The 11818-nt window shown below is 37.7% G+C and overlaps 1 protein-coding gene across 2 annotated transcripts; it reads right to left on the reverse strand.

Moving 5' to 3' along the window:
• Window positions 1–296: 296 nt before the first annotated feature.
• Window positions 297–11655, reverse strand: LOC136241069 (kelch-like protein 17). 2 transcript variants are annotated; one of them, XM_066032243.1, is made up of 6 exons: window positions 10704–11655; window positions 10542–10613; window positions 10466–10492; window positions 1344–1373; window positions 1256–1288; window positions 297–580 (listed from the first exon to the last, which is right to left on the reverse strand). In XM_066032243.1, the coding sequence occupies exons 1-6, from the start codon at window positions 11626–11628 to the stop codon at window positions 444–446; spliced, it is 1224 nt and encodes a 407-aa protein (XP_065888315.1). In that variant the 5' UTR covers window positions 11629–11655; the 3' UTR covers window positions 297–443. The 2 variants fall into 2 exon arrangements, with proteins under 2 accessions (XP_065888315.1, XP_065888316.1); XM_066032244.1 differs by lacking the exon at window positions 10466–10492.
• Window positions 11656–11818: the final 163 nt, after the last annotated feature.

Raw genomic sequence — 11818 nt, forward strand, 5'->3', positions numbered from 1 at the left:
TACTTAAAGGTGTCACTGCCTATGTTGAGCTGCAACATGTGCTGTAAAATAATAGCCAACCTCCTTAGCATTAAAAGGAGTGCACATATTAACAACTACTGCTATTATTAGCAGAAAAATTTGAGGCGATAAGAGTGAAAATGATGCATGCGAGGATTAAGTTTGCCTGGTCTTAAGATCCTTCATGAGAATTGTAATTACTGACATTTAATCGTTACACATGATTGTACGATGTCTTTAGATTTAGATGAAGCATTTTGTGTAACTGCAACCCTTCAGTATCCTTTGTAGCACTTTAATTCATCCTTATGTGGCAAAGTAATCACATCAGATATATACATGATTACAATACACTGTATTCCGAGATCAATAATGTATACATAGTTTAGCCATCAGATCTGTGATAGAGTACATATCACTTAATTGTAGTTAAAAAATGACAATCACTGGAGATTTGAGCAGATACGTTTTATGCATACTGACTTGCGGCTAGGTTGTGTACAGCACACGCACACTCCACACTTGGCTGCTTTACATCCTTCACAATTACGGCATCGTCTTCTCTTCTTTCTACATGGAGCTAATAACACTGGTATAAGTTAGCTACTGGTATAACCTCCTCTACCATTCATTGTGAAAAGTCAACTTTATATGCATAAATGTGACCGGATTTGCAAAAAGGAGTCTTCCACACACATCCAATTTATCAACTTTGACGACTCATAACGTCTGATTGGAAAAGGCTATTGACCTGAAATTTAGTCACAAGTGAGCATCAACATAGCTTAGTGGATGGAAAAAGTTTCAAGTTAATGTGTTTCTTGAGCACTGAGTTATGGACTTCTGAGTTCATAGAATTGGATGAGTGTGGAAGACCCCTTTTCGCAAATCTGGTCACAAATAATCAACAACTTCTTTAAAACCTATAAGTATTTTTTTTGTTTATAAAAATTAATCTTCCAAAGAAATAAAAAAATGTATAACTATTCTTACCCAAAGTTCAATTATGGCTTACTGACTGTAGTACTGCAGCTATTGGACATGTTAAACATCAAAGAATGTGGCACATTCTTTACCGCTTTAGCTACCAATACTCCAATAGAGCATTCAAACAAAATCATTTGCTTAAAATTTCTTTTAGTATAAACCATACAAAATTTTTTACACAAAAATAAAACAAATTATTGCAACTGATTAAATCACTCTGTACTCTATATCATGTATTACATCAGTGTCATGTATCAGTAAAACTTACTTGATGAACTACTAGTACTGGCACTCTGTTCCACTAAATACAAGTAGCTATGTAGATTATACAGTACAGACACTATCAAGTCATGTACCTGTTGTAGTAGCAGCAACACTGTGAGGGGCTGTACAGAAACAGTGTAAAAATATTATATAGTGTAAAAATTCATTAATTTAAAATGAAGTAGGGTTCCAGCAATAAAAGAATGAAATGGTAGCTATGAGGGAAAATCCCTGGCATTGTAGCAATGTGGGAAAATCCCTACTTGGCATTATAGGAGTAATGCCAAAGTAGGGATTTTCCAAAATTGCTACAGTGCCAAGTAGCTAGGGAGTTTCCCTTGTAACTACCACCATCTGTTGATTCACTCTTTTTTTTATCGCTGGAACCCTACTTCATTTTAAAATTATAGTATTATTATTAACACTTTACAGTGACCAGCACTGTTAGTTTGTAAACTTTTTTGTTAGAGCATAGCTAATGAAATACACACAATGTGGCTGTGACTGCAGTAAGAGTATCTTGATCTTGCCACTCATCTACATTGTAGATCAAGCTAGTGGGCATGGCACTCCTACAGAGCTAGATCATTGTCACGGCATGTTCTGATTGTTTAAGGGGCATGGCAATTGTTTTAAAGCACAGCTTCATTGCTACCCAATACTACAGTCTTTTAAGTGCCCAAAACAGTTTCTTGGCATCTAAATACACTCTTCAAGGAAAATGTCGATATGGAAAATTAACACTTTGGTATGGTCCCGTGAAGAAGAAGACGACGACCACAGAATGTAGATATTCATTGGAACTAGCACCAGTGATGTCAAACGCTGAAAAAATCAACCCTGTAGCCTTATCCATTATCAAGTTACGCTTGTCTAAGGCATCAGCTGCAGGCTAGCAAACAGTATGTCAGTCACATAGAAAATTCAATTACTATTAAAAATTCATTTACAATTACTATTAAAAAAACTATTAAAAATTTGTAGCAATCTATTGGAAACATATATTTAGGGTCACACTGAAGTCACTTTAGGCTTGGTTATACCCTAACCACTACTGCCAAGGTGTCAGAATGGTATTGTAAAGGTGGTTTGTGGGTTGGTCAGAAAACCTAAATTTCCAGTTTCCCTATTATACAGTACTACTGTACTGTATGATACACATTGATTTATTTACAAGCTACATTACCAAAATACCTGATAGTACAGCAAATGACATTACAACACAGTGGAGCTTCAGTGTTCCAGGATCTCATGCCAATGATGCCATAACAAGTTATCCCATTAAACAAGTTAATACTCTATAAAACACTTAGTAATTCTCTTCCTGAGGCGCTCCAGGAAAATTTGGAATTTTCAATTGGAATAAGGATCCCAAAACTCTTTTGATGTATATAGTAAAAAGAATGTATATAATTAACAAAGTGACTTTGATGTTGGTAGCAAATTGACAGCTTTTTACCGCCTTACTTTATTTTGCTGGAGAAAACTCTGATAGGGTATAGTTTTATACCATATACTGTGTAATATTGGTAGCCTATATAATCTAATCCAAAACAGCCAAGCTGTAAAAAAGAGAGTGCAGCCCCCAAAAAAGCCAAAGTGGAAAGAGATGTGAAATCCAAGGTGACGGCCAAGAAATGGCTGTGATGGTAGGTTAATGGTAAATATTTTAATAGCGACAATTCAGGTAAAATTGGCGAAGTGGCACCAATTTCACCTGAATTGTCATTATAAAATTGTTACCATTAACCTACCATCACAGCCATTTCTTGGCCACCATTTTGGATTTCAAATCTTGTTTCACCATGGCTTTTTTGGGGGCTGCACTCTTTTTTTTACAGTTTGGCTGTTTTTGATTAGATATCACTTCTTTTTGTATTTGTATACCCTAGGCTGGCTTTGGGGCTTTTAAACCTATCTGTTTTTTCTTTACCACAGGAAGAAGAAAAGATTTGAAGCAGATTTTTAATACTTAACTATTTTACCAGTAATTGTACAAATTCTATATAGTTATATTGATTTTATTACATGCCAATTCTTCCCTACAGGATAGCTTGTTTGTACGTAGCTGATCTCTTTACTGGGTGACTTGTTTCTAGCTGATCTCTCTACAGGGTAACTTGTTTGTAGTTGAACTCTACAGGGTGATTTGCTTGTAGCTGAAATCTCTACATTGTGTCTAGTTTCTAGCTGATCTCTCTATAGGGTGACATGTTTTTAGCTGATCTCTCTACAGGGTAACTTGTTTGCAGCTGAACTCTCTACAGGGTAACTTGTTTGTAGCTGAACTCTCAGTTCCCCCAACCCACTCACAACAAAACAAAATTAAAACTAGCTACACATTGTTAGTCCAGCAGGTTAGTTAACCTAAAGTTCTCTTTTTCAAGAGCTATAGCTGCCTAGATTACTTTAGATTATTATCAAGCTAGATAGCTGTCCACGTAACTAATTGATTTTTCCATTTCTCTTCCGGTATAAAGTCCGGTATAAAGTTGCGCATGCATAGATATAATTATTTTCTAAGATTTTAGAGATTTTTATTTGAGAAGCCAATGGTGAGAGATACCTTAGAAACATACGTATAGTAAAAAACTTTAGCGAATTTGGCGAATAGCATTCAATTTACCAAAGTTTTTTTTTGCCAATTATTTTAGATGATCACACAAGCACATTGGGTAACTAGAACTTGAGATGAAGGTCAGCTTGTACCACCATGCAATAAAGATTGAGCTGACTTTGGAGATCTTTGAAATGTGTTCCACAGTTGTAAGCATTCCTTGGGATAGCATTTCTAACCGGCTTCCCATTCGCATGTCAGCTAGCTAGTTCATCATCTTGCAATGGATTTGGCCAAATACTTTTGATATACGTGATAACCTCTGCTACTGAAAAGGTAAAATACGGTTGCTCTCGGCATCGCAGGAGATAGCAAAGCACGCCTTTGCTAGCACGTCGTTAGATCAGTAGCTACAAAAGTACTGCTACAAAAATAACGCTAGCTACCTACACTTACTACACTACTTAACTGATGAGTTGACACCTTGTTGTTTATACTTACGTACCGTACAGTAAAAAGTTTGGCGGTAAAAAGTTTGGCGAATATTATTTCAGTCGCCAAAGTTTTTCCTGCCAATTTTTTCAACAGGGGGGTTTTGTCACACTTTTTACCACCAAAGTTTTTACTATACGATATATACTCTGAGAGATTTTTGAGAAGTGGCTGACAAACATTCAAATCTCTCAAGGTTACTGTTCTGGCAGTAGTTAAAGTTCAAGTTATAGCTTATAGGTGATCTGCTTGATGTTTTGAGTGTATATCTAGCTTTAGAATGAGTGAATAGCCCATATCTATGATTTCAGGCTCTTTAAATGAAACTGTGGAAAACAGTCAGCATCAGGAGCAGCTCCTGAAAGATGCCATACTCTATTTACAAGAAAATAGATATAGAAATGATTGTTCAAAGAACTACAAGAGATCAATTCGACGAAAAGCTAAGAAGTTTCTTCTGCAGGATGGTGAACTTCTGTATATGTGACCCAGTCTGACAAAACCGGGCTTATCGCTTATTTAAAAGTATCGAGAAATGCCGGTTTTAAGTATTTAGTGTGTTGTAGCTCGCCAATGGTTGAAGCTATGTGTACCAAATTTTCACACGTTTTACACCAATTCCTTACCTTCCAGAGCATCCACTGTACAAGTAGCCAACAACTAAGTTTCCTGCCATTTTAGATAGTTTTTAAACCGAGGTTGACTGTATCAGGCGAGCTGCAAATTGGGTGGGAGGCGGGGGCCCTGGAAGGCGGGCAAATGGTGTTCAAAAATCGAATAGGAAGGCCAAGGGATGAATTAGGCCAAGTTTTGAGCCATTGAAGTCTCAAAACTGGCTAAAATGAAAGGAAATTTACAGCAGAGGTACTTATTCAACACCACAGATCTGTACAGCCACATACAGTCATTCCCAGGCTGACCAGAGCTCCATTAAGGCCCCACACCACACGTACGGATCGCCACTGGGCTCGGGAAAAGCAGCCAGCAAAACCAGACCACTCAAGTCTAGCTGATTTTAAGTGAGGAATTAGATAGTTTAATCATGTAGCTGTGTGTCCTGGGTGAAAAATCGAATTTGCTGACATGGGCGATTAGACCGGTTTTCTCAGACTGGGTCACATATCAAGAAAGACAATACAAGGGTGAGATACATATTAGATCCAGCTGAGCGATTGCGAATCTTACAAGGATGTCACCAAGACGCTATATCAGGTCATATGGGATCAAAGCAAATATTAGCTCGTGTTACTGAACGTTACAGGTGGTCAGGAGTAGCAATTGAGATGTATATGCTCTAGTTAAGGATTGTGAGACATGTCAGAGGATAACAAAGAAAATGGATACAGGAGCTTCAGAGCTTCACCCTGTTCCTGTTGTATCCACATGGCATCACCTTGGCATTGACTTTATTGGACCTCTTAAATACAAATCCCGACAAGGGAATCGATACATTTTAACAGTATCGGATTATTTCAGCAAATTTACCCAAGTATTTGTGGTAGTGACAAAGAAGCTTCTACAGTTTGTGATGTGTTTTTAAGTTGTTTATGCAGTTTGGGTTGCCAAAAGTGATTATATCAGACCAAGGGAGTGAATTTAATAATGCACTAAATAAAAAACTAATGAAGAATTTGAATATTGACCACCGCTTAACTACACCATATCATCCACAAGTAAGTAGACATTATGCATATAAGCATAATGTCTACTTACTTTGAAGCGTACAGAAAGCATACACTTTGTACACTTCAAAGTATGTTGGTGAAGTTTGTTGATAAAAAAAGAGTGTTGGGAAGATTTTCTTAGTACAAGTGCATATGCATATATATAACACCTCAAAACATGAATCGTCCAAACATTGCCCATTCACTGTTACGTTTGGACGTCAGGCAATATTGCCTGTAGACATTTTCACCCCCCAAAAAGAGACTGATGCTCTTCCAGAGAACCAAGCAATTGCAAACAGGGACAAAATCATTGACGACAACCTGATGTATCGTTGTAAGGTAGCAGAAACTGTTAAGGAAAATATCGTTGCAGCTCAGGAGAGACAAAAAAGGGAATATGACAGAAAGCGTCATAACCCAGAAGTATTTAAAATTGGAGCTCAGGTTTTGAGGAAAGACATTAAATGAAAAAAGCGTGCTGGTGGTAAACTGGATTTCAAGTGGTCGGGCCATACAAAATAGCTAAGTCAATGGGAAGAGGCCTCTATCAAATTCAGGATGTCAACGATTCCAAACAGAAGTTGAAAGTCCATGGAATACATTTGAAACCATTTCATCCTTCTACAAAGGTACCAAACAACCACACTTTGGATCCAAAATTATCAGAAAATTTACTAAATGCGGTCAAGTAGCCAGCCAGAAACTCCATAGCACCACTAGTATACTGTTGTGTCAGAGGATGAAAAGCTATACAGTATGTATGACCTTAAGTTGTCTAGCAGCCATCCTTCACAAGCATTGGAGGATACAACTACAGGCCAAGAAAGAACTATGCACTGTTAGTGCCAAGCAAGGAAAATTACACAGTGTTTCTGTGCATGAAGGTGTGGCTGGTGGGTTTGACTACAGTTCACCTAAACATGCTATCTGGAATTTCTATAAAAAATTAAACTATATTGATCATTGATCATGAATAACTATAGCTACCAGCTTGGCCAGTCTCAAACATGATTTTACAGTGTTTAAACTAGCTAATTAGCAAATTACTTAAAATTAATTACCAGTCTAGGAATATCAAACTTGCGTCAAATCAGCCTCTCATTCTTTTTCTCACTTGTAGCTACATATTATGGTGATGCTACGATAGAATCATAAATGGTTTCTGAAAACTATCTCGACATTGAATGCCACCACTAATTTGCATCAGTTGCGCATTATTGTCAGGGGACACACCATGTATGGCTGAGGGGGGCCATCCACGGTGCCGTAAGTAGTCCAGGGGGACCTGGTGTGGCACTGCAAGTGGTCCGGGGGGACCATTTACAGCAGCCATAAGTGGTCCGGGGGGATTGATTTTGTGGGGACTGGTTGTAGCAGGACAGATCTCTCTGCAGGGTAACTTGTTTCTAGCTGAAATCTTCACAGGGTGACTTGAAATGTAATCGATAGGTTACTTGTTTCTACCTGATCTCTCTTCAGGTGGCTGCTCTATTAGAGTGACTGCTCTATTAGAGTATCTTGATCTCGCAATTGCTACACTGAGTTGATCCATCTGTACACTGATTTTCAAATTATTCCACTGAGCGGTTTGTCTGGTAGGCATGGAAAGTATTGATTTTTTATTAGCTAATCTCGATCGCATAATTGTTAGACACTGTTGGTTTTTTCATTGTATCTTCGTGGTTTTTAACTCAATTTTTTTTAAACCACAAAAAATTTGAGGTTCAATAGTTAACTTACCCACGTACCAATTTTCAGCTTCTTCCCTTAAGCAGTTTACCCTGTAGGTGTGACAGTATATTGGTGTTATTTTATGCAAATAATCACTAATAACTCCTTGACTGCTTATCTCGTATTCCAGTCAAACTTGATACCATATGTGCTTTCATACCCCCTTTCTGTGTGCCAAATTTCAAGGCAATCGAATATTGCGTTCACGTTTTATGGCAGTTTTTGTAAGTGTGCAAAAAGACGAAGAAAAAAATGAAGAAGAAACTAAGCTAATTTTTGAAGTCTCATATCTTGTAGGCCTGCGCCTATTATGCCAGCATAACTTTGAGGATAATAGGTCACCAATTTCGTGAGAATAAGTCCGGAATAATACATGTAGGATAGTTACAGGCATAATTTTAGAATAATCGGACGACCATGGGAATAATTGGTGGAATTAGGGTGTGTATCTCTTCTTGATTACCTAGAAGAAAGAGTTAAGCTACTACAAATAATATAAAGCTGACAGGAGTGCTGGCTGAAAGGAGCTGAAAAGCCTCTAAAAGATCGATATACTCTAATGGAATGCTCAAATACTCTAATAGAGCAGTCAGATCGTTTCATGTTAACAATCTACAGCCAGCATCAGGGGTTTAACTGCATGATTATCTGCAATTCTGAAACTTGTACACTTTCTACCAGTGTATCTTCTTCAAGTCTTTGAACATTATTATCTACCTAACTTAGTAGCTATACAGTAGTTACAGCATATTATTATAATACACTAATAATTAAATACACTTGAATTATTACTGTAGATAGCCTGCTGTAACTATTATGGATAGAAAAATGATGTGTAAGGTGGAATGCTTCATATATGGCTATTAATAATTCGGACAAAACTACTTATAGCAGCATCTTAAAAACTAAGCGACTGGCCACAGATATATACTGAATGAGAATAATTATGGAATAATAGGCTGGATACAAGAATAACAAAAAGAATAACAGGAGATTTTTTTTGGAAATTCTGGAAAGAATAATAGGTAAAATTTTGAGCGTAATAGGCTCAGGCCTAATATCTTGGGGATGCTTAGAGTGATTTTGTTGAAATTGTTTGTGGGGTACTAACATTGGTGGGCGTGTCCACAGCAAACATCGTAGTGTTACATAAAGGCAGCATGGAGTTATGAATGCGTGAAAATCGCGTTTTCTTTCTTCCTGTCAATATATATACTCACGGTGTTGTGCGCCGGCTTCTTGGGCCACACGACACACTACTGTGTGTCTTGAAATGTGTAGAAATAAGATGCAAATTTTAGCTCTGTTTTTCCTAAGCATTGAAACTGAAGATCAATATAAACCTGTTCAAGTTTTTCTTACCAAGAACACAAAGTTATCAAATTTCTCAATATAAATCAGCTACATAGGCTTGATTGGTCTGTGTTTGCTGGCTGTTATTTTTAAGCCCAGTGGCGAGCTGTACAAGCAGTCTAGGACCTTATTCGCCAAACTGGGGATGGCTGTATGTGGCTGCATGACCTGTGCTAAAAGTTTCTGATCATTTTAGCACACCGAATGCCCCATAATTCGGCCTAATTCATCCCTCTTTTATTATTTAAACAACTTTTTTCCCTCCCCTTCAGGCCGACAATTGCTCTTCATGAGGAATCTTTCCCTCACACATTGCAATTAAGAAACCAAGGAGATCTTTCTGAGGCTGACCAATGGTAAAACAGCTGCCACGGAGACACATGATACCTGAACGTGCAGGTGTAGGTTTACTCATACTTTCTTAAGTAGAAAACACAAGAAGTATGAACGATTCCCTTTCTATTTCATCAATATGTTGATCATAGGTTCTTCACTTTTCTTAGTCATGAAACTGAAAACAGCTGGCAAGAGAAGTGCAGTGGTTTGTTTCATCACATCAGAAAGATAACATACTGTAACATACTGTTGCATTAATTTTTTCTCTTTGTTTGTGAAGGAAATACAGGAAAAACATACACAGCAATGAATTCTACTGTTCATGACAAATATGTACAAATATGAACTCCATATCATTGCATTTGTAAGTTTTATCAGTGCTAATTTTTCCAATAGTTGCTGTACAAATCAATCTTTCTGTTGTAGCTATTTTGCAGCACTGCGATTTCCAAGGTTCTTGGCATATGAAGCTGATGAAACTCCACCATAATACTAGTACTCACCTGGCTACGTGAAAAAAGAGAACTAAAAATAAGGAATCGTGGTTATGTCAGATCTAATCATATAACTTGCTATAACTTGCAATTGTCCTGTCCATCTGGACAACTAGACAATAACTTTATCATAATTGCCCAAATCCACTAAACATTGTTGTTTGGCTACTACCAACATGTTTTTAACATTTCACACCTACTGTCCTTAATTTACATTAAAGTGATAAACAAGACACATTGGTGTGGACAGATTACAAACAAGTAACAAATTCCTTATAGGGTTTCTTTAAGGTCTTTCAAAACATGTTCTTTAAGTAATATAATAAAGTAGGTAAATAGAATCATTCATATACTGTATAGCCAGAGAGTTCGGTAGAAGGAAATTTTAGCAAATTTGCTGCGATAGGATTTTGAATAGAGACAATCGATTTGGCAGATTTTAGTTGGCAAAACACTGCTTGCTCACCAAATTCGCCAAACTTTCCAGCTACATGGTATAGCAGCTATTTTATGAAGTTATTGTACGAAAACATTATAGTCATAAAGATCATAGCTAAGTCTTACACAAAAATAGGATTGTTTACCTGAAGTGTTATTTGTATCAGATAGTACTACAATGTGTAGGAGGACATTATTCATAACTTTATAATAAATATTTACCTGATGATACAGACTTCACTAGTTTATTGGTGAAGCTTTTGTCTTCAGTACCCACCAGGTTACTTGATGAGACTGTAGTGGACAGTTCAATTATATGCTAATACTGTGTTACATCATTACACACAATTTTATACCACACTATGTATGCATAACATACCGTACCTGCACAACTTTCCACTTTGTGAATGTTTACGGAAGGAGCTTTGTGATATTTTCTAGTGACGAGTTGACACGAAGGTCCCCTATAGTTGCTTGTATTAACATGATATTCCAGAGCAGTTGTGTACAGACTTGGGTCAGCTATTTTAGTGGGTGCAACTTTTCTGACTAGATCATTATTGGAAATTAATGGATAACGGATCTCTCTAAAAATGTTCTTGATGACAGCCTTTGCTACTTTCTGGTTGTGTTGTTGCCACTCATTTACTACTAAGAACAGATCTATCTCACTAACGTTGAGATCAGAACTCTTACAGAATGCAAGCACAACTTCATGTGGAAGTTTAATGAAGCCTGGGTGATGGACAACTTCACTAGCATTAGCACACATGTACTTCAAACAATTGTCCAGTAACTGGCAACAGTTTCTAGCACATGCAAATATGGCAACGGAGATGACATTACTGCTGTCTAATGAAGCTGTAGCGAATATGACTAACTTTGTCACCAATGAAGTGATCTTGAAGTGCATGGCAGCACCCAGCATATCCAGACATGTAGCAGGGTTCACAACCATCTTGCCTGTGTAGATGTAACTAACAAGACTGGAAAGTGTCTCTGCATCCACTGATGGAAGTGATATCTCCATTTCTCCACTGGTGTGAACATTATCATTGAACATAGCACGGAACACTGGTGAACTAGCTGTTAGTATAGCTTTGTGACCACTCACACTACCACCATCAGATGTTACAAACATCACATTGTGTGTACTGGGATCTTGTAGTAAATAGCTTAACACCTCGCAACACCAACTCGGTTCATCTAGCACCTCCGCATTATCCTGAGTGTCCGGTACGACAGCCACTTCTCGCTTAACTCCACTACTGCTCACTGTTTCCGTGTGAGAGCTTGCACGATTAGCCATATTCAGATACAATCACGTGCACCTCACTTAACCCCCAAAAGCACTCTAATAGAGCGGCCCCAATTTTTTATTCTGGCCATAGATTTTCGATGGTCTGGCGGACCTGCCCCTTCGCATAAAAACCGAAGGGACAGGCGCCGCCAAACTAGTTGGGTACTATAAATGTGCGCCCCGCGCTACATCCGCATTA

Source organism: Dysidea avara, chromosome 12 (genome assembly GCF_963678975.1).
Source record: "Dysidea avara chromosome 12, odDysAvar1.4, whole genome shotgun sequence".
In the NCBI taxonomy this organism is placed as follows: Eukaryota; Metazoa; Porifera; class Demospongiae; order Dictyoceratida; family Dysideidae; genus Dysidea; species Dysidea avara.